This window comes from Ostrinia nubilalis, chromosome Z (assembly GCF_963855985.1).
Source record: "Ostrinia nubilalis chromosome Z, ilOstNubi1.1, whole genome shotgun sequence".
In the NCBI taxonomy this organism is placed as follows: domain Eukaryota; kingdom Metazoa; phylum Arthropoda; class Insecta; order Lepidoptera; family Crambidae; genus Ostrinia; species Ostrinia nubilalis.
The window spans coordinates 7,996,901-8,021,438 of NC_087119.1; the positions used below are offsets into that span (position 1 = coordinate 7,996,901).

General features: G+C 40.1%; 1 protein-coding gene across 1 annotated transcript in view; it reads left to right on the forward strand.

Annotated features, from left to right (window-relative positions):
• Nucleotides 1-9,117: 9,117 nt before the first annotated feature.
• Nucleotides 9,118-24,538, forward strand: part of LOC135086879 (sterol regulatory element-binding protein cleavage-activating protein) — a 44,545-nt gene continuing 29,124 nt past the window's right edge. The window contains exons 1-8 of the mRNA XM_063981711.1: nt 9,118-9,490; nt 9,567-9,688; nt 10,395-10,502; nt 11,240-11,348; nt 16,451-16,637; nt 21,208-21,341; nt 21,419-22,570; nt 23,115-23,323. Of these exons, the coding sequence (XP_063837781.1) occupies nt 9,372-9,490; nt 9,567-9,688; nt 10,395-10,502; nt 11,240-11,348; nt 16,451-16,637; nt 21,208-21,341; nt 21,419-22,570; nt 23,115-23,323 (2,140 nt within the window). The 5' untranslated portion in view covers nt 9,118-9,371. The remainder of the gene's footprint in view (nt 9,491-9,566; nt 9,689-10,394; nt 10,503-11,239; nt 11,349-16,450; nt 16,638-21,207; nt 21,342-21,418; nt 22,571-23,114; nt 23,324-24,538) is intronic.

A 24,538-nucleotide genomic window follows, 5' to 3' on the forward strand; every position in this document is an offset into this window, starting at 1 on the left:
ACCGACTCCTAAAAAGCAATCTCTGTTAAAAACAATGGCACCTCCAGAAAACTCGTTGCGGTGGAGTCGAAAGCGCGCAGTTTAAAAGCCAAATAAGCGCCGTATCACCGCGTTTTTCTTAAAAGAGTAGCGGCTCAAACTACGTTAAAATGATTTAACTCCCCCTTGATAGCGCCACGGGCCGGGCGCTATTATTGAGATCGCCGGCCGAGCCCGCCGGCCTAATAAATGCTTATCAACGCCCTCATTATCACACCCTTAACATCGCTTTAATGTCTTGCTCTTGAACAAAACATATTTAATCACATTTTTTCCCTTCGCGCAAAACTTTTTAAATTTCATAAATTTGTAGCGCCGGAAAATCTTGGGAATCAGCTCAGTGCCGCAGTCGAGTGGAGGGATGAATGGTTTTTAAGCACTTTACTTTTTTACTTTTTCAGCATTCATGTCGTTAAATAGCTAATTTAGATAATTTGGGTTATTTGGGTCGTACCAATAGACCTTTAGCATTTGTAAACAAGATAATATGAAAAAAATAGATGCCTGGATGGGACACAAAGAGTAAACTTAAGAGAAAGTAAACTACTTACCTACTTATTATCAGTGACTATTCGTTCATTAGTGATCTTAAGATTATTGGATACGTACAGTTAATAGGTGCATAGAAAATTGGGTGACAGTTGTAGGTAATTCGCATTACAACCTACTTCATGGATTGCACTTTTATTAAAAAGCAATCAGAAGCCTCAACAATAAAAAGTGATGTTACAGCTTGTTACGTAATAAACCAAGCTTGTTGACTCTATATCATAGTTAAGAACGTATCGATGACCGATGTCCCTACTTCAAAACACGGGAGCGCCCCGGGTAGAGCCGCGGAGCTGGCACAATCCCCGCGAATGATCTTTTAAGCCCGACTTTACGGCTGCTTCGCGACACTAAATTATAATATAACACATCGTAAATTTCTGGAACTATCCGCAGTGACGGGCCCGACTTAAGAAACTCGCCGTCGAACGTTAATAACGTGAGAAAATTTTCCAACAATCACCTTCGAAGCTAGGTTATTATTTGTATTTCACAGCTTCACGCGTTTTGTTCATACATGCAGTATCAGCTGTGTTGAAATAGGTACACCTATAGAATATTTAATTTTACGAGAAAATTGTTTATTATAACTAACTATATGAATTATGGTAACTTTCCGCGATAATTGCTGCTTAGCATCAATTACACACTCAAATTCTGGTGTTCTCTTTAGTGAAGATAAAAATAATTATAAACAGGCTTAACTCAAAAAAATGAAAGCATATCATAAATACTGTGTCCCAGGTGTACCGCTTGTTTGGTCTAGGATTTGTCGAGTGATCTTTAGAGCGTGTCTCTCCCCCGTATTTAAACTCGAAATGAAGAGCCAGCGAGCAAACAGTATCGCTGCCGGGGAAAAAAATAAAAGGGTGTCGAAGCCAAGTATGCTACTCGTTACCGTAATATGAAACGGCGAAAGAACCGAATTGAATATTAAATGAAATAATTTATGCCATATTTATCATTTTGCAAATGAACGGTCTCACCTTAATGAAAACGTTGAATCTATTTTTTGCTTCACAACGTTTCTAATCTTTAAATTTCTTTACTTGAAATTTTTACGCTGGTTGTAGAGTTTTGCGAAATGTTGTAAGGGTCTCTCGCTATCTCCGTATTTGGACAGTAAAATATTATTTGTGTGCACATTAGCGGACAGAGGTCACTGTAAATCTGTGTCTGACGTCCACAAGACAACCAAAACCTCCGTCAAAGTCCCGTATTATTATCATACCATCTCTGCCCTCCTACTGAAAACATTTTGAAATGGTTTTGTGTAGTTTTGAAAATTGATACACATATTTTGTGAGAGTAGGTTGGTAGATTGCACATGGACAAAAAATTCGCTTTTTTTTAATCAATTTTCCTGTGTTATTGATAAGCTTGGATGTCTAGTCTAATCATATATTATCCTATATCCTATATCGTGTTAAACACGTTACCAGAGGAAATGTAACTTAATATGTACACTATTTAATTATAGTAGTATCATATTATCCCATAATCTAAATATAAATAATACATCTATTACTGTACCAAGACTTTAAAACCGATTCCAAATTAGGTACATATTTTATTAATCCTTCGTAAAAATTTTAACATAAAAATTAACCAGCGATGATTATAAAAATAAAACTCGCGTTTTACCTAAGCACGCTAGATTTACGTGGCAAAATAAAACAGACAGGTACGAGGTGGTGGGTGGGACAGGGGATCTTCGTTAAGGTTTAATTAAATCGTCCTCAGCGGCCTCTCGCGTTTTAATTCCACCGTTATTAACGCTGTTAAAAACTGAGCAGCTCACCCAGGGAGATGCGTAGAGTCGCAAATACTAAATTCACAATAAAATCAGTGGCCTAATTCACTTATTTTGAAACAGTAAAAACAGTCCTAATTCCAACACGTATAACTACGTGTTTGTCTTGTTGATTGTTGTAATAAATAAAAAAAACTTGAACTTGTAAAGTTTTATTGTAGCATCGTAGCGTCGACTCCACTTAAGAAAAGCTACGAATGTAAAGTTTTCAGCGTAGTGCGGAGGTACTCACATTTTAAAGCATTTGTAACATTGCATCGTAGCGTCGACTCCGTAGCGTAGTGCGGAGGTACTCACATTTTGCATTCGTAGCATCGACTCCACTTAAGAAAAGCTACGAATGGAAAGTTTTGAGCATAGTACGGAGGGTACTTACATTTTAAAGCATTTGTAGCATCGTACCGTCGACTCCACTTAAGAAAAGCTACGAATGTAAAGTTTTCAGCGTAGTGCGGAGGTACTCACATTTTAAAGCATTTGTAGCATTGCATCGTAGTGTCGACTCCGTAGCGTAGTGCGGAGGTAACTTACTCACATTTTGCATTCGTAGCATCGACTCCACTTAAGAAAAGCTACGAATTTAAAGTTTTAAGCGTAGTGCAGAGGTACTCACATTTTGAATTCGTAGCATCGTAGCGTCGACTCCACTCCATCCGTCCGGGCGCGGGCAAGTGGCCGCAGCGCTTCCGCGGCGGAACACTCGCGATAAGGCCGCCTTAGCCGCCGCCACCCGTCGCCGACTGTTTGGATTTTAATATCACACTTAAGTGTTGTTCCAAAGACGTTGTCGACTAAGTACTAATTTGTCCGAACTCGGGACAATTGAGCCGTTCCAAAGTTTCATTAAACATTTAATTTGGGTTTTCGTTAAGAATTATTTTTACTTAATGTTTTAATAAAATACGTCTCAATAGCAACAAAGATGGTGAAAAAAATCATCAAAGTTGTATAGTCTACTAACCTGTGCGCTGTGGTTTGCAACATTATACCTACATCAGTTAGAATTCAATCCACATTTGCACTTTGCACATGCATTGAAATGCCTTTGTATCAATCACGTCTCCAATCTACAAAACACACTTTTAGGACGAACATTAATCGTTATACTAGTGTATAACTAGTGTATATCTACTTACTTAAAACTATTACTTACATTAAGTAGGTATACTTTTATGTGAGAAGGTATGATTGATGCAAATTAAAAAAAATATTTATTTGAAGGTGAAAACTACACAAACTGTAACTAAAATCCAAAGCAACACAAAAACAACTCTTTCCATTAAAATTACTACTTACGCATTATAATTAAGGTACCTAAACATGAAACCCGAGGGTAGAAATAGTTTCAATCTCGCGCAGCAGGCGGCGAGCGCAAACTGCGATGACGGCGTCATGTGCAGCGAGGTGCGGACCACTGTGGACCAGCAAAGCTCGCCGACCGCAGCTAAATTGCATTGAACGCACTATGCACTAATTAATAGTGGACGCTTACACACGCAAATACAGGGTGTTGATTTCAATCCTCGCTATATTTAGAGAGTTGATGTAGCTTATTCTGATCACGAATCAGTAAAAAAATTAACTTCGAAAAAAATTTAAAACGAACTTTAACTTTAGTTAGTCAAAGAAAAATACTTATTTACACTACCTACTTTACGTGGCTTCCTTCAGTAGGCTATCCGACATGAAAGTGAGCGATCCGCGTAGCTCTTGGACGAATTATTCGTCCAAGGCGTAGCTCTATTGCGCAGTATATGCGAGCCACGTCAGTACAGTTTATGTCGCACGGAAACTATTCGCTAAATTCCACTTTCGTTTGCAATTTTTTTTTTTTTTTTGTAAATCATGTGTTTATGTAAGTTATCAATATCATCAATAGATCACCTAAATAAATATGGCGAGGATTGAAATCAACACCCTGTATTTGTGTTTCAACTATGAATGTACAGACTGGAACACAGATTCGACCACAGTTTTTCACTTAAAAAGATAAACCACTTATTAGATAACTAGCGGCCGCCCGCGACTTCGTACGCGTGGATCTCGTTTTACCCCCTTCATCTATCTTACGCGGTTTAGACTTTTTCATACAAATGTTTTTTCCCGCTAACTTCCGTTCCCGTGGGAATTTTACAATATCCTGTTGTAACTCAGCTTTACCCTTAACTGGTATCGTGGGGGCCGCGCGGCCCCCACGCATGACTTTTTCTTTGATTTCTAAGAAGCTACGCATCGTTGGCAGCCAAAATTTTTGGTATTCTCATTACGGCGCTACTCGCGTCTGGTGCAGGCGTTTCAGCACTGCATCATTCACCAGGACGAAGATATGCACGTGTTGGGGTCCGCGCGGCCCCCACAATACCAGTTACATTAGTTTTTTTTTTCATGGCAATTTTTATTTTTTTGCAGTATTGATGACTTTTTAGTGATAATACAATAGAATATACCTAGAATAAAGTTTTTAATCCCAAATTAGTGAGTAGTAGCATGCCAGAAGAAGAATATAGTAATAATAAAATTATAGGTCATTGTGAAGACCAATAACCAATATTCGGTCGATAATGAGGAAATTGATTCTGATTCTGAAGTTTTTTCTTCAGAGAGTGAAAATGAATATGTTGTAGGACCTGGTCAATCCAGCTACTATAAAAAAATAAATACCAGTGGTCTGAAAATCCCCCAGCACCTGCTAATGTTTGTCAACATAATATTTATGTTTTTATTTATATAAAATACTTATTATTTTTATTAAATATTGCATTAAAACGTTATTTATTTTTAAGTTCACATTATTATGCATTAATTAAAATAATAATATTTTTGGTTATAACTTTCTAAACGATAGGTTTCATAGATATTTGTAACGTTAAAAAATATTACGTAAAAAGTTGTTACTATTATGTAATGTCTTGAATTATATAAGTAGGAAGATTTAATAAAATAAAAACTAAATGATTACATAGAACGAGCCTGATATTTAACATTTATGAGCATTTATTCAAGTATATAGGTAAAACATGCTTGCTAGAAGCAAACATAGTATGGGGGCCGCGCGGCCCCCACGATACCAGTTACGTATGTCCAATTTACGATACCAGTTAAGGGTTAAGTTTACTAAGATACCTGCATGCCAAATTTCAAGCGTCTAACTTAAGCGGTTTAGTATTTTCACACAAAAGGATTTTCCCGCTAATTCCCGTTCCCGTGGGAATTCCTCAGTATACCTGCCCAGAAGTATGAAGAATAATCAAAGAATAACCAAGTTTCGTTAAAATCCGTCGAGTAGTTTTTGTTTCTATAAGGAACATTACAGGCAGACAGACAAAAATTTTACTGATTGCATTTTTGGCGTCAGTATCGATCACTAATCACCCCCTGATAGTTATTTTGAAAATATATTTCATGTACAGAATTAACCTCTCTTCAGATTTATTATAAGTACCTATAGATTATGCAGGTACCTAGGTAGGTACTTACTTTTTTGTAGATTTTTCTATTTTTGTGTGAAAATCTTAATGCGGTTCACAAAATAAGTACATGGGTCATTCCATAAAAATCTGTATATTTTCGACGTCATTTTGTCCTAAACTTTTTTAAGATGCTTTTGAATACTTTATTAGTGTAAATTATAGTTTATTAATTAATTATGTTATGTCTAAAAGGGCCAGTCACTTTACGCTTTATTTTAGGAAAAATTATAATTTTCAATCTTTTCATACTACATTACTCCTATATGACTTTTAATAAAGTATAAAACTTATAACCTTAACATATATAGGTACGTTACTATACTTAATGTAGTTGTTTTGTTATTATCACTATATAAAAAACATCATTCCCTAACTAGTAACTTAGGTCCTAGCACCATTTAAAGCTAGGGCCTGACGGTCTAGGGACTGACGATTTGGAGTAAAACTTAACACAAATGCAGATTAACTTTATATTATGAGATGCTTAATACGATGTGCCGAAAATAGCCGAAAAACCACACGTAAATACTATTAAATTATATACAATTTCCTATTGTAATCAATAAAGCTACTCAACTAGGGACTGACGAAGTGACTGGATCAACACATGTTTCCGCAACAACTGGCACGTTTGCACTAATTCAAAAAACGGCTGCCGCAAAGCCAGTATGATCTGAGAATAACTTCGTATCGTACTTTAAACTCAATTAAATGTCATTCACTCTAAATACATCTATAGCGTAAAATTATAAAATCAGTGCGTGGCGAGGGAATGACGCTAAAAACTGTAGACTCTATTTCAACTAAAGAAAATCAAATTATTGTTTATTGAAACCGAAAAATATTAATAGAATTTGGTGTAATATACGTTTAAATAGATTATTCGTTAATTAAAACAAAGGATCAAGTTGATGTTTCTATAAATATGGGTTCCAAAACACAAACTTTTGGAGTACGGACATGCCTAGGGAATGACGTTTTGGGTCATTTAAAAGGAATTTAAGATGTTTGAAAAACAGTTTTAAAAAATATAAATGGGTGATGAATAAAACACATTGCGAGCTGTTATTGAACAATATTTTGGAATAAAATATTAACAAATATTCCATGTGAAATGTGGCGCGGACTAAGAGTTGACATATTTTTGTGGAATGACCCACATAGATGTATTTTGTGAACCGCAATAAGATTTTCATACAAAAATAGAAAAATAAAAAATAAAATTTGGGGATCCCCATCCCCATATTACTGAAAACTGAAACACAAAATTTTTTTTTTCATCAAACCCATACTTATGGGTTATTTATGGATAGGTCTCATTTAAGATTTTTTTAAAAGTGAATGTGACATACGGACGGTTAGATAGACAGACAGACAGACATGACGAATCTAATAGGTTCCGTTTTTTGCCATTTGCCCACGGAACCCTAAAAATGGAAGGAATCAAACAAGGACGACAAAGTTTCATCAAAATCCGGTGAAGCAAAAGTTGCACGTTCCATCTAGCGACGAAAATCCAAAGCTCTACCTAACCGAAACTTATGTCTCTACAATCGGCTTATTGTGCTGCCATCTGTTACTTACACCACGCTACTAAATGTTTACAATTTATTAGGTTGCAAACTCCAAGGACAAGCTGAAAATGTCCTTTACAAAATAAAAAATTGGAAGAATAGTTAAGTTCCTCCTTTACAAATAAAAATTGAAAGAATAATTCTTACTACTCGTATTAAAAATTGATTTCTCATATTGTCCCTATAAAACCGGCTAACAAGTTTTAATGTTTCATTGTTTTTAAGTAGGTATAGGTTTTAAAATATAGTGGGAATCACAGTAAGTAGATACTTAACACTGAAGTTAGATGTATGTAAGTATGTAGTTACAACAAGCTAGTAGAACTAATTTCGCTAATAATAATAATACTTACACGCCAAGTACTTAAACATCAAGAAGCATGTAATTTGTGTAAAGAACTTCTGTTGTTAATAAAGTTATAAGTTATTGCTCTAGAAATTAAAAATGTCAACTTACCATTTAATATTTTATCAATACATTCAAGAATACTGTTGAATACTGTTGTATGTAATTTGGTACTACATTAATAAACGTATATTTACTTTATTTTTAAAATTAATAAACACTTTTCTATTAACTGTTGAATCTCATTAATTTACCAAAGTGCAACATGCACTCTATTATCCCATTGTAGTTCGCGCCATTTGAAAATGGCGGCAAGAAGGGTACGTTCCTAGTTTTTTTTATTTGCACAAAAATTCACAAAATATTTAATACATCTAAATATTTAACATTTTATGAACTAGTAAAAATACCAAATTCATCTCAAAGATGGTTTTTTATTTTCGAAATTGTACAGTTCAAAATATTTTAATTATAGCCTGACCAGGAACATAAAAACCCTCGCCATGTTGCGGAAAACTAATGGTACTAATTTCTTTTAATGGCAACAGTAACTGAAAACTTCATTGACATGTCACCTTGCATGTCAGTCTATTGCTGTCAAAGTGTAAACAAACTTTATTTTAAATGTGCGCAATTGGTTTTATGAATTAAATTGCTAAAATATTTTTATAGTCGTGAAAGAAAAGTGGTTCACAATGTGTTAAAGTATTTGTCGAAGAGAAATACTAAGGGTTCGGACAATATTTTCATTGAATAATGTTTCCGACAAAGGTTGTCAAATTGACTGACATGTTTATCGTATAGTACAGTCCACTATGAAAATTAGCTGTGGTTTGTTTCAACTACCTATTTTAAAAAATTTTGTCTCTTTCTAAGTGTTGAATTTTATGGGATTGGGAAAGAAGTACCGAGTTTGAAGCGTTCATGAGCAGACATTGCCGTTGAATATTCAAGTTCTGAATTTGATTATTGATGAATAATAAAATAAATTCTTCTAGCTCGATTGATGGTTTCATTTAATTTATTTAAATCAGGTTACCTATATTAATATTTTTTCGTTAATTTATGAAAATATCAAATTAGCCCGTAATCCTGAATCCTGATACATAAAGTTAACCTATTAATTTAACACAGGTACGACTGTACTCAGTGTTGCACTATCAAATGCAATTGAAGCGCCTCTATGCCAGGGTTTTTATGTTCCTGGTCAGGCTATAAACCATCGCTTTTCATTGTAATCTGTTTAAAAATGAATTTTTAATCTATGAAAAAAAATACAATATTTTGTCTATGGTTAAAAGTTGGAAAATGTCAAGGAATGTTCAATGTTGTCAAAATTGCGTGGTTGATGTAATACTTGCACAGTGAATAAGCGGCACATGCATGATGCAAAATATTCAAATAATCATACTTACTACTTCAGGACATGCAATCAACCATAAACGCAACACTGGTAACATTACTTGTAAGGAACATTGTATTGAATTGGTGCACTGACTTGAAGATTCGTGCAAATGTTTCGTGTATTTATTGAACGTAGTTTGTTGGACTATAAAAGGTCTTCATAGGCCTAAATAGTGATGGCAGGGCCAACATTACCTGAGCGGGTGGCTCAAATCTACTATACCTACGGTCTATTTTGTTCATCGTATCCCTTAGTTGCGATTGGATTCGCTTTATCAGTTGTGTTGCTGTGTTGGTAAGTAACCCCTATTGCATCAATTACTGAAGTAAAAAGGCGAGTTACATAGATTGACGTTGTGATCTTTCCTCAGCTATCCATTATTGAATGTGCCGCTCCCAGGTAACATTCCAACAGTCATTAATTTGCCATGGCACATGGACAACATGCAACATTTACCTCAAGCTGACTGTTCTACCAATGAATGCTCACAAGGTAAATTTAATTTTAATACTTTATTACTTTCTAGCCAAAACGCTCAGCTTTCCTTATTAATAAGAGTATTTGTAGTTGTACTGGCCTATTTTGTTGCTGTTAAGTCTTTTGATAAACTTTTTTAACCAAACTCGACTAAATTTGCATGAGGTTTGATGTTTACAAACCTACATATTTTCATTAGTCTAATTGGAAAATTTAGCACCCAAGAACCTTAACTTAAAATAAGCATCAAAGTTCTATATCTTCGCTATGCGCAGGTCCTTCTATTATGGTTTAATGTATATTTATGCTGAGCGCAGGAACTATAAAAATAAATTTCCGATAATTTTTTAAGGTTAAAAGTACCTTTATTTACTTATCTACTGATAAATCACTCAATTGATCTAAATTACATTAGTTATACAGATGAATATGAATTGCTGCTTTGATTTCACTTTTGATTCGTGTTTTTATTGTATATTACTTGGCTACCCGCGACTTCGTACACGTAGACCCCGTTTTACCTCCTTAGGGGTTGAATTTTTCAAATCTCGTAGTAAAAACCATCCTTGGACTTCAACAAACATTAAAAAAAAAGAATTAGTAAAATTGGTCCAGGCATTGTTGAGTTACACGCTTACCATCACATTTTGCGATTCATTTTTATATTATAGATTTAAGCTGCATACTAAGTACTTTAAAAAAACTAATTATATTTTTACAGGTTCACCTATGCAATTAGACGTCTTGCTCAACGAAACCCACAAACTTCCATATTTATGGGCAAAAGATAAACCTCTTATTTACGTGCAACAAATTGTCATGAAAATAGGTAATGTTTAATAAAGCCTATCAAAATAATTATCTAATACAATCAGCGTCAAATTGTTGGTGACACACAAAGTAGCCAAATTGTTGACAAAAAACCATATTACTAACAATTGTAACAAAGATGTGTTGTGAAATTTTTGGCCAATGGCCACTTTGAGTGTTATCAAGACTACACCAGACAGATGTCCCTAGCAATCTGATATGTGAATTAATTTATAAGTAGGTACTGAAAAATGGAGTAAATTGGTCTGATTGAATTAACAACTAGTTTTTATCTTCTTTGACTGCTATGGCCTTTACATTAAAACTTGTTTCTTTAAATACCTGTGTTATCTTAATGTGTTGTTTGTAAAAAATTATCAATTTCATGTCTCTTATTATTATTATTATTTAGTTGGATTGCAAGGTATTTCTGTCCGGTATATGTTGCCCAAATACTAATCATTTTATTGTTACTGGACCTTATTAGTCTAAAGAGTTAATTTATCAGAATTGAGAATATATGCCTAACAGCGTTTTAACTTTTTTGTATTATATTTTCCTATAATACTATTACAATAAATTGAGTCTTAACTACTCATTGTAATTATCAGCAGAAGATAAGTAATACTGAAGTGAAGTTGATGACACATCTAACTATACACTGGCATTTTATATAGCTTTAATAGGTGCAGTTTATAAGAAAATAAGTATGGCATTAGTTATAAAAACTACAATAATTACCCTCAATCATTTCAGGTGTCTCACCATGGAACAGTAATTTAAAAATGTGGGATGCATTTCGTGCTCCGCTTCAAGAAGTCTTTCGACTGCTTGAGACTATAAGAAATCATGAAGATCCTGAAACGTAAGCAATTTACATAAATAAAATCTATACAAATATGCGAAAGTTTGTGACAGACAGTGGATGAATATTTTACTAGTCTTGAAATGATATAGCTTAAGCTATTGTCATGTGTTAAGCATTGTAAATATAAGCAAGTTACCTAACATTTCTATTGTATGTAAATATTAGCCTTGCTATTTTCATTATCTACATGTTTAGAAATAACTGATCGGTAAAGAAGTTTCACTGACTTAAAATAATTTCGCATATAGGTCCAGTTGTTCGGCTTTTACGCCTAGCAACATATTAAAAATTCATTATTATAATATTTATAACACAAAACAAACAAAATTGTTAGCTAAATGTAAATCAAATAACACAATGAAGAATGTTCACTAATTTTGTTTTTTAGCTTTCTGTATTCTCTGTTAAAAATTAAAAATACACGTGAAAGAATTATTTCGATACGTCAATTAGTTTCCAAGATATTGAATTTTAAGGGTTTTATGCGCGTGACGTCATAATACAGTGGCTGGCTCAAATTTGTATGGGTGGAATCTTGCAAGCTGAATTAAGACCCACTTCCGGACAACCGATTAAGCTGAAATTTCGCATACACATGTAATTTGGATGACCATGCAATATTATGATGACATGGAGCTGATCTGATGATGGAGCTGGAAGGTACCCATAGGAACTCCATAATAAAACGACTTAACTCCATCGAGTTTGGGCTCGTTCGTTTTGTATTGACGAGTACTTCAATTCTATACAGTGTGAGTCACGTTAAAGTGTACATATGAAAATAGATTAAACTAGACCTATTTTTATCGACAAAAAAGAGGTAAAAAATTTTTTGAGATTTTTTTAAAAAAAATTGTAGAATTTTTTTCCTTCCAATTACTTATTGTTATGAAAACGTAATAAATTTTAAACTAAGCGGTATATCCTGATAAAATAAAAACAGTAATAATGCTTAATAACAGGCGATACTAAAAAAATACATAAAATACACAAAAAATGCCAACAAATAATAAAAAATGATACTTTTTGAAAAAAATCTGCTTTTAAATTCGTGTTTTTTTGGTTATTTGATAAATTTCTCCAAAAAATGCCCCTATAACAGGTGGTTTTTATTACTTTGTATTATTCTCTATCGTATTATCTTTGTAAAACCAAAAATCGCATGTCTCTATCCTTATCACAACATTTGCTATGATCGTTTGAACAAAGGCCTGCCACAACATTATTCTCCGCTACAGGTAGAGACAATTTTAATTTTAACTAAAATGCTTATTTTACTTCGTAATCTTTTGTTTTTATTTGAAATCTAACTTGTCTTTATTAAAATTACAAATCTAGAGCAATTTTTAATTTCGTTGTTAACGAAGCGTTGAATGGCGCGCCCGGAGAGGCTTAGTTCAAACGATCATTGCAAACGTTGTGATAGGGATAGAGACATGCGATTATTGGTTTTACGAAGGTAATACGATAGAGAATAATACAAATTAATAAAAACCACCGGTTATAGGGGCATTTTTTGGAGAAATTTATCAAATAACCAAAAAAACACGAATTTAAAAGCAGATTTTTTTATGTATTTTTATTATTCAGTGTATTTTATGTATTTTTTTAGTATTGCCTGTTATTTAGCATTATTACTGTTTTTATTTTATCAGGATATACCGCTTAGTTTAAAAGTTATTACGTTTTCTTTACAATAAGTAATTGGAAGAAAAAAAATTATATAAAAAATTAAAAATAAATCTCAAAAATTTTTTGACCTCTTTTTTGTCGATAAAAATAGGTCTAGTTTAATCTATTTTCATATGTACACTTTAACGTGACTCACACTGTATAGTAATCAGGGTCTGATGATGGAGCTGAAAGGTACTTCGCAATAAAACGGAACAATTGCATCAAGTTTGAGTTTGGTTCAATTTTAATTTCTGTGATGGGTCTGGGTGTTAATATGTATAATATGTACGTATTTACAAAAAAAATGTATTTAAGTATGTTTATATCCGTTGTCTAGTGAGCGGACACTGTGAATGTACGTCACGCGGGGTCACGTGACCGTCGGCGGGACTCGATATTTAAGCGAACTTTGAATGCCTATAAAATCATAACTACTGGGTATTTTTGAATGAAATAAAAACAAATGTATATGTAAAAGCTTAACTGTAACAAAGGTTTCAAGTGATTTTGCATACCTAGTAACATTCTCAATTATGTAAAAAAGCAAATAGAAAGTAGATGATATAATCATTATGAACTTGATGTTATTATTACAAATACTCACCAGAGGCATAAATGTAAATCAGCAGTAATATTATCTGGTGCAGGTAATAGTACTACATAATAACTAATATTATAAAGGCGAAAGTTTGGATGTCATGATGTCTGGATGTTTAAAAGTTTCTTTCTGTTCAGCTGGAGTAATGGGAATTATTCTCGAATTCTGGGAACGAGAATAACCTTAAAATTAATTTAAAAACAAAAAATAAAACGCCAAACCCTTACAACGTATAATATCGAATTTAAACTTACCCATACTCTTTGCGCCCCAACAACGAAATGCGTTTCTAGAGTCACAAAAGTTTAAACAAACGCATCTTTTTATGAGTCTAGCCTCTTAAATTAACAAAAACAAATGTTCTGTTAACATGTCACATGAAACTTAGGAATACAACACCTATTTGGCCTCATATCTGGTTTTTTAGGCTTGGGTCAAATTCCGTGCCGCTGAGTGTAGTTTAAAATATTATAGTATAGCTGTACTTCACCAGATCGTCGGTCCACCTAGTGGAAGGCCTGCCCACGCTACGTCTTCCGGCTCGTGGTCGCCACTCAAGAACATTCCTGCCCCAGCGGCCATCAGCTCTACGAGCTATGTGCCCCACCCACTGCCACTTGGTTTTAGCGATTTTGCGGGCTATGTCAGTCACTCTGGTTCTCCTACGGATCTCCTCATTTCTGATACCGTGGACCGATGATCTGGTGAAGGTCGCGGGAGGTGCCTGGATGCGAGCGGCGCAGGATCGGTCTTTGTGGAAATTCTTGGGGGAGGCCTTTGTCCAGCAGTGGACGTCTTTCGGCTGAAACGAACGAACGAACGATAGCTGTACTATTTTTAAAGCTGAGTAGCTTGTTTACTTAATTGTTTTTAATGATATATGTATCTAACTAAGTTTCAAAATGTTTAACACACGTATAAATAAGTAGTTGAAAAGATTCACGTCAAAACATAATTATTTTTACTCTTCTTAGTACATACAAACAAAGTACCAATATGAAAAAAATATGCATTTTGCTACTATCTTTCGCGACAATGTTTTGCATCCTACATTGATAATGCAAAACTTAGTGACAAATACATTTAATTCTCCATACAAAATCTTTGATGTATAAATATCAGCACTTAATAGTTGTTTTTATATCGGTTGCGGCCATAGTTCAAGAACTGGCTGTTTTCTTGTAATCTTCCTACCTTGTAATCAGTTTGTCATTATAAAATAGAAATGTTATTTTATTATTAATTTTCAACCGACTTCAAAAAAAAGGAGGAGGTTCTCAATTCGACCCGTATGTTTTTTTTTTTTTTTTTTTCTATGTTTGTTACGCGATAACTCCGCCAATTATGAACCGATTTGAACAAATCTTTTTTTGGCGTATAGGTAATACCTCAAGGGTGGTCCCATTTAAATTTAATAATAGAAAAAACAACCCCCAATGGTGGAAAATTGGGGATGAACTTTTTTATACGCAATATCTCCGCCGATTATAAATCAATTTGAACGATTATTTTTTTGTTGAATAGGTATTATCAAAAGGGTGGTTTCATGCGAATTTGAAGAAAATATTTCACCCCCAAGGGTGGAAAATTGGGGATGAACTTTTTTATACGCAATATTTTTAATTTTTAGTTTTTTTTTTGTGTTCACGCATTTGAAGTCGGTTTTATTTTTTTAAAAAGTTAATTATATTTATGAATTACTGGCATCTGGCGTGAAATATTTCGTCTGGTACACAGTCTTATCACTTGATTCCTTACTGACAGTGTTAAGTATACGAGTAAATGACATTGGGAACTTTTTGCCCCACTTTTCGAAAAGTAGCGGACACAAACGAAACCTATCACAGATGATACATACTAATATCCAATGAATTTCAGTGCATTTTTTTTTCTCTCTTATATGGGAATATTGAGAAAATGAAGTTTTAATATTTTATTTTATTTTACATTTAGGTAACATTTTTGACGACCTCCGTGGCGGAGAGGCGCACACACCGGTTTTCAAGGTGTGCCGGGCCAATCCTGAGGTCCCGGGTTCGATTCCCGGCCGGGACAATATAGAAAACGATCTTTTCACATTGTCTCTGGTTTGGGTGTGTTGTGGTTCGTCGTTCCCGATTTCCATAACACAAATGCCTTATCTACTTATTTTGGGTTGGAGTAATATATGAGATGTTGTCTAATATTAATTTAAGTATTTATAATATTTTATTTATTTATATTATTTTATTTATATTTTTTATTTATTTATATAATTTTATTTACTTTTATTGGTTACTCTGCAATGCCAAACAACATAACATGTAAAAATATCAAATCATTTTAGACAAATATATTTTCAACTTAGACTCGTCATATCTCAGAATTCCCATATCTCACAACATAGCGCTTCAAGTGAATATACCTACAAGTATAAAGCTTTGAAATAAAATACGTTTCATCTTTGTCCGCCGTGGGGCATTTTCTCATATTAAAGTTCCCAATGTCCTTTATGGTCACGTTACTTAACAAATGAGGATCACCAAACATTCATCTCCGAATTTCATTATGTCATCAACAAAGACCATTAGTTGATTTTAACCTTCCATTCAATACCGTAAAAAAAAGTATTTTAAACTGAGATACAAAGATTTTTAGGTCAGGCAAGAGTAGGATTTGGCCTACACCTCCTACTGGCCAGGTGGTTCGGGAAGGCCAGTAGTTCTCATATTTCCTTAGTCGCTACCTACGAAATCTTCAGAAAAAGTGTGGCTCCTATACTACTCTGCCAAAACCGCGCAACTAAATATCGTACTTTATAAAAATAACTGTAAAAATGTCCACACAGGAAAAGCACTCTACTGCAGCACTGCTACCAGATCGAGGGCGTGAAGCGCATCAGCGAAAAGCCTGGGGCAGAGCAAGTGCTGCCTGAATACAGCTGCCTGCTGCTGTCGCCCGCCAACCTGTGGCAGCAGAGCCTGCAGTCCTTCTCGCTCGACGCCAACATCGTCAACACCGTCTACAAGTACCAGGTACAACACGCCAACATAACACTTACTGCTCAAGCAATAAGGCGCGGCTGCTCTCTCGCCCGCCAACCTGTGGCAGCAGAGCCTGGAGTCCTTCTCGCTCGACGCCAACATCGTCAACACCGTCTACAAGTACCAGGTACAACACGCCAACATAACACTTACTGCTCAAGCAATAAGGCGCGGCTGCTCTCTCGCCCGCCAACCTGTGGCAGCAGAGCCTGGAGTCCTTCTCGCTCGACGCCAACATCGTCAACACCGTCTACAAGTACCAGGTACAACACGCCAACATAACACTTACTGCTCAAGCAATAAGGCGCGGCTGCTCTCTCGCCCGCCAACCTGTGGCAGCAGAGCCTGGAGTCCTTCTCGCTCGACGCCAACATCGTCAACACCGTCTACAAGTACCAGGTACAACACGCCAACATAACACTTACTGCTCAAGCAATAAGGCGCGGCTGCTCTCTCGCCCGCCAACCTGTGGCAGCAGAGCCTGGAGTCCTTCTCGCTCGACGCCAACATCGTCAACACCGTCTACAAGTACCAGGTACAACACGCCAACATAACACTTACTGCTCAAGCAATAAGGCGCGGCTGCTCTCTCGCCCGCCAACCTGTGGCAGCAGAGCCTGGAGTCCTTCTCGCTCGACGCCAACATCGTCAACACCGTCTACAAGTACCAGGTACAACACGCCAACATAACACTTACTGCTCAAGCAATAAGGCGCGGCTGCTCTCTCGCCCGCCAACCTGTGGCAGCAGAGCCTGGAGTCCTTCTCGCTCGACGCCAACATCGTCAACACCGTCTACAAGTACCAGGTACAACACGCCAACATAACACTTACTGCTCAAGCAATAAGGCGCGGCTGCTCTCTCGCCCGCCAACCTGTGGCAGCAGAGCCTGGAGTCCTTCTCGCTCGACGCCAACATCGTCAACACCGTCTACAAGTACCAGGTACAACACGCCAACATAACACTTACTGCTCAAGCAATAAGGCGCGGCTGCTCTCTCGCCCGCCAACCTGTGGCAGCAGAGCCTGGAGTCCTTCTCGCTCGACGCCAACATCGTCAACACCGTCTACAAGTACCAGGTACAACACGCCAACATAACACTTACTGCTCAAGCAATAAGGCGCGGCTGCTCTCTCGCCCGCCAACCTGTGGCAGCAGAGCCTGGAGTCCTTCTCGCTCGACGCCAACATCGTCAACACCGTCTACAAGTACCAGGTACAACACGCCAACATAACACTTACTGCTCAAGCAATAAGGCGCGGCTGCTCTCTCGCCCGCCAACCTGTGGCAGCAGAGCCTGGAGTCCTTCTCGCTCGACGCCAACATCGTCAACACCGTCTACAAGTACCAGGTACAACACGCCAACATAACACTTACTGCTCAAGCAATAAGGCGCGCCTGCTCTCTCGCCCGCCAACCTGTGGCAGCAGAGCCTGGAGTCCTTCTCGCTCGACGCCAACATCGTCAACACCGTCTACAAGTACCAGGTACAACACGCCAACATAACACTTACTGCTCAAGCAATAAGGCGCGGCTGCTCTCTCGCCCGCCAACCTGTGGCAGCAGAGCCTGGAGTCCTTCTCGCTCGACGCCAACATCGTCAACACCGTCTACAAGTACCAGGTACAACACGCCAACATAACACTTACTGCTCAAGCAATAAGGCGCGGCTGCTCTCTCGCCCGCCAACCTGTGGCAGCAGAGCCTGGAGTCCTTCTCGCTCGACGCCAACATCGTCAACACCGTCTACAAGTACCAGGTACAACACGCCAACATAACACTTACTGCTCAAGCAATAAGGCGCGGCTGCTCTCTCGCCCGCCAACCTGTGGCAGCAGAGCCTGGAGTCCTTCTCGCTCGACGCCAACATCGTCAACACCGTCTACAAGTACCAGGTACAACACGCCAACATAACACTTACTGCTCAAGCAATAAGGCGCGGCTGCTCTCTCGCCCGCCAACCTGTGGCAGCAGAGCCTGGAGTCCTTCTCGCTCGACGCCAACATCGTCAACACCGTCTACAAGTACCAGGTACAACACGCCAACATAACACTTACTGCTCAAGCAATAAGGCGCGGCTGCTCTCTCGCCCGCCAACCTGTGGCAGCAGAGCCTGGAGTCCTTCTCGCTCGACGCCAACATCGTCAACACCGTCTACAAGTACCAGGTACAACACGCCAACATAACACTTACTGCTCAAGCAATAAGGCGCGCCTGCTCTCTCGCCCGCCAACCTGTGGCAGCAGAGCCTGGAGTCCTTCTCGCTCGACGCCAACATCGTCAACACCGTCTACAAGTACCAGGTACAACACGCTAACATAACACTTACTGCTCAAGCAATAAGGCGCGGCTGCTCTCTCGCCCGCCAACCTGTGGCAGCAGAGCCTGGAGTCCTTCTCGCTCGACGCCAACATCGTCAACACCGTCTACAAGTACCAGGTACAACACGCCAACATAACACTTACTGCTCAAGCAATAAGGCGCGGCTGCTCTCTCGCCCGCCAACCTGTGGCAGCAGAGCCTGGAGTCCTTCTCGCTCGACGCCAACATCGTCAACACCGTCTACAAGTACCAGGTACAACACGCCAACATAACACTTACTGCTCAAGCAATAAGGCGCGCCTGCTCTCTCGCCCGCCAACCTGTGGCAGCAGAGCCTGGAGTCCTTCTCGCTCGACGCCAACATCGTCAACATCGTCTACAAGTACCAGGTACAACACGCCAACATAACACTTACTGCTCAAGCAATAAGGCGCGGCTGCTCTCTCGCCCGCCAACCTGTGGCAGCAGAGCCTGGAGTCCTTCTCGCTCGACGCCAACATCGTCAACACCGTCTACAAGTACCAGGTACAACACGCCAACATAACACTTACTGCTCAAGCAATAAGGCGCGGCTGCTCTCTCGCCCGCCAACCTGTGGCAGCAGAGCCTGGAGTCCTTCTCGCTCGACGCCAACATCGTCAACACCGTCTACAAGTACCAGGTACAACACGCCAACATAACACTTACTGCTCAAGCAATAAGGCGCGGCTGCTCTCTCGCCCGCCAACCTGTGGCAGCAGAGCCTGGAGTCCTTCTCGCTCGACGCCAACATCGTCAACACCGTCTACAAGTACCAGGTACAACACGCCAACATAACACTTACTGCTCAAGCAATAAGGCGCGGCTGCTCTCTCGCCCGCCAACCTGTGGCAGCAGAGCCTGGAGTCCTTCTCGCTCGACGCCAACATCGTCAACACCGTCTACAAGTACCAGGTACAACACGCCAACATAACACTTACTGCTCAAGCAATAAGGCGCGGCTGCTCTCTCGCCCGCCAACCTGTGGCAGCAGAGCCTGGAGTCCTTCTCGCTCGACGCCAACATCGTCAACACCGTCTACAAGTACCAGGTACAACACGCCAACATAACACTTACTGCTCAAGCAATAAGGCGCGGCTGCTCTCTCGCCCGCCAACCTGTGGCAGCAGAGCCTGGAGTCCTTCTCGCTCGACGCCAACATCGTCAACACCGTCTACAAGTACCAGGTACAACACGCCAACATAACACTTACTGCTCAAGCAATAAGGCGCGCCTGCTCTCTCGCCCGCCAACCTGTGGCAGCAGAGCCTGGAGTCCTTCTCGCTCGACGCCAACATCGTCAACACCGTCTACAAGTACCAGGTACAACACGCCAACATAACACTTACTGCTCAAGCAATAAGGCGCGGCTGCTCTCTCGCCCGCCAACCTGTGGCAGCAGAGCCTGGAGTCCTTCTCGCTCGACGCCAACATCGTCAACACCGTCTACAAGTACCAGGTACAACACGCCAACATAACACTTACTGCTCAAGCAATAAGGCGCGGCTGCTCTCTCGCCCGCCAACCTGTGGCAGCAGAGCCTGGAGTCCTTCTCGCTCGACGCCAACATCGTCAACACCGTCTACAAGTACCAGGTACAACACGCCAACATAACACTTACTGCTCAAGCAATAAGGCGCGCCTGCTCTCTCGCCCGCCAACCTGTGGCAGCAGAGCCTGGAGTCCTTCTCGCTCGACGCCAACATCGTCAACACCGTCTACAAGTACCAGGTACAACACGCCAACATAACACTTACTGCTCAAGCAATAAGGCGCGCCTGCTCTCTCGCCCGCCAAGCTGTGGCAGCAAAGCCTGCAGTCCTTCTCGCTCGCCTAGGGTTAGTTGGCCGATAGTTGGGTCGGGCTGTTATCAGTATGGACATGTATGAAAGTGCGCACATTACACCGATTTGATGTCGGCCGATTCTTCATACAAATTAAAATCGGGCCCAACTATCGGCCTACTAAAAGTCGGTGCGCCTAGTAGGTCTGCGCCTAGGCTAAAACTATTCTATTGACCAAAATTGTCAATTTCGTGTGATGACATAATTATAGTTTCCAGCTATTTTGATTTTAAAATTAAACTAGAGAATCCATTTTAATAAAGTGAGGGTTTTCGCGATTGAAAAATCCGCCAGATGGCAGATTTTTCAATCGCGAAAACCCTAATTGAAATGAAACCAAACCATTGAAATCGTTCCAAAAAACAATTGAATTGCAGAAAGGCAAGCCGCTCGCCGAGATGTCGTTCGGCATGCAGCTGCGCGACACGGGCATCAAGCGGTACCCGCTGCGCGCGCGCCCGAGAGTGCTTCAGTACGCCATCACAATCTTTTACCAGAACCCCGAGCAAAGGTACAATTTAGTCCTTTTATCCACATAGTACATTATCTACTTACTTGGTTATGAAATACTATTTTTCCAACTTTCAGATTTCTCGATTCACTTTCCAAAAAGTTGAAGGAAATGTACCCTCTTTATCAAGAATCTTACACACACGTGGACGAAGCGAAGATCATATACTATCCAGGCCAGTTCAACTATCGCGAGCTGGTTCCATTGCTGATAACATTCGTCGGAATATTTCTATATGTTTATTTTTCCGTGAGGAAAATTGAATTCATAAAGTCTAAACTGGGACTGGCTGCCAGCGCCGTAGTCACTGTAGCAGGAAGTTTATCGATGTCAATGGGCATTTGTTTTTACTTCGGGTTTTCTTTGAGTCTGCAGGGAAAAGAGATCTTCCCATATCTCGTCATAATAATGGGCCTCGAAAATGTGCTGGTGTTGACAAAAAGCGTCACATCGACAGACTCGCGACTCGACGTCAAAATTCGGCTCGCTCAAGGGCTGAACAAAGAAGGTTGGTCGATTACCAAGAACCTGCTGACCGAAATCACAATTTTCACCGTCAGTTTCTTCACATTCGTCCCATTTATCCAAGAGTTCGCCATATTCATGATAGTGAGTCTGATATCCGACTACTTCGTTCAAATGGTATTCTTCGCTACGGTGCTCGGCATAGACGTGCGGCACATGGAATGCTTGCAAGATCAAAACAACAAGTTGCATCTGAAGGATTATTTCAACGCGAACAACGCGCTGAATTGGCGCTTCAGTAAGAATTACGGTGACGAGAACGTGTCGCCGCAGAAGATGAAGAAGTCGAAGTCGCACCCTCGGCTGAACGGGTTGGCGCAGAACAGCCCGACGGACGTGGTGGCGAAAAGGAACGCGAGTCCGGGCCATCAGGATAATCGGGTGCCGAAGCGTATTCGTTTGGTGAATTTGTGGGCGCGGACTCGTTTTTTCCAGAGGGCGTTTATGTTGTGGATGCTGGTGTGGATATCGATGATCGTGTACAACTCGGGGGTGGTGGATTACTTCATCTCCGGCGGGGAGAAGGGGGAGGGGGAGGCGGGGGTGCGGCGGGCGCGGCCGGCGCGGCAGGCGGTGCTGGTGGCCTTCAACAACAGCGAGCTGGTGTTCTCGCCGCTGCCGCGTGCGGGTGAGGAGCGCGCGCCCGTCGACGCCAACGACACCATCATGCTGAAGCACTCGCCACACTCTCGGCCGTGGTCCAGGTAACGATCACCTCATTATTCTTCATTTCTGTAAAATTTACACAGTGATAAGGTTCATTGGGGGAGGCCTATGTTCAGCAGTGGACGTCTTAAGGCTGAAATGATGATGATGATAGGGTTAATTTTCAGTTGATGTCTCAATATTTAAAATACCTTCTGCGCAACTTTTCCCTTCGTATCTACAAAAGACTTCTATTGCGTTTCAAAAATTGTAAACGTTTACCTAACCACAACTCAAACAAAAACACATTATGCCGTTTAGGCTACAGAGCGCGCCTTCTGGCTTGAGTTAAAAGCAGTAGTATCATAGTGTCACGTGAAATTTTTTTATAAAAAAAGATTGTTAGCAATTTGTATTGCACAAATTACTAATAGTCCCATTAGCCCCTCGTGTTAAGCTAAATAAGCTTGTGTTACGAGTGGGCTCACCACAACAGTCGAGCGGCGATGGGATGCGAACCCGCGTTCCTCGGATCTCGAGTCGGCCAGTCCGACCCATTCATCGTTCGGCTATCGTGGCTATGTAAAAAAAAATTGTCGGCAGAGTGTCCCCGTACCACTGGTCGGGCATCCTGTCGCAGTACAACGAGTCGGTGGCGGGGCGTTTCGCGGTGCTGTTGCCGCCGCTGCTGCTCAGCCACCGCGTGGCGCCCGAGCTGGCGGTCGGTCTGCGCGCGCCCGACGAGCGCGACCCGCCGCCGCTGCGCTGGCAGGCGCTCGCCGCCGCGCTCGACCCCATCGATATCATGCCAGGTACACCACTAAAGCCCGGTCGTTTCAGCTCGGAATGACAACTTCTCAAAATGACAACCGGGGCGCAAAATGTCCACTTCTCGAAATGACAACTTCTCATAATGTCTATTTCTCACAATGACATTCGCATTTGGTCTACTTCGCATAATGTCAACTACTTGTTGATATTTTATTTTCATTATTTCTAGAGTTGTAGTTCTTCTAGAGTTGTCATTATGTGAAGTTGACCAAATGCGAATTTGTCATTGTGAGAAATAGACATTAAGAGAAGTTGTCTTTTAGCGAAGTTGACATTTTAAGAAGTTGTCATTTCGAGAAGTGGACATTTTGCGCCCCGGTTGTCATTTTGAGAAGTTGTCATTCCGAGCTGAAACGAGCCCGGTCTGTGAGCACGTAGAATTTCGTCCAATGACCCCTAGCTACCCATCCTTATCGCTCGCGCGTAATGAGGGCTATCGTTTTTATACTTAACAGTTGGCACCCCTGGCGATTGACAGGACCTTACTCTACAGTGGCGCCATCTTGATGAGTGCAAATGCGATAGTCCTCCTACCACTTTAGCGCTCACCAGTTGGTGCCACTGTCTTCGCTACTAGCAAGTGACAGGACCTTACTCTACAGTGGCGCTAACTGGTGAGCGCTAAAACGATAGCCCTCATTATGTTGCTATCGCGCTTGCACACTCACTGCGGGCGCCCGTCGCACAGTCGCGACAGCAATATAATTACGCGCGAGCGATAAGGATGGGTAGCTAGGGGTCATTGGACAAAATTCTACGTCTCACGGACCGGGCTTTAGAAAGACAAACATTTATTTTGGTTCCATCATCATCTCAGCTATAGGACGTCCACTGCTGAACATAGGCCTCCCCCAATGCTTTCCATGTTGCCCTGTTGGTAGCGGCCTGCGTCCAGCGCCTTCCTACCTTTATGATGTCGTCGGTCCACCTTGTGGGTGGACGTCCCACGCTGCGTTTTCCGGTACGCGACCTCCACTCCAGAACCTTGCTGCCCCATCGGCCGTGAGTTTGGTTCCAACAAAAATATAACACACAGATAATAAAAGTAAGTACAAGTAGTTAGAACCAACTAGCGAGCAACAGCCCCCCTAGACAAGTAGCACGTTATGATCGAATCGAAAATGGAATCCGTCATAACTCCATACAAAAAAAGGCCTTTCGACCATGTTTCGACTGGTTTGCGGTTATAATGTGCA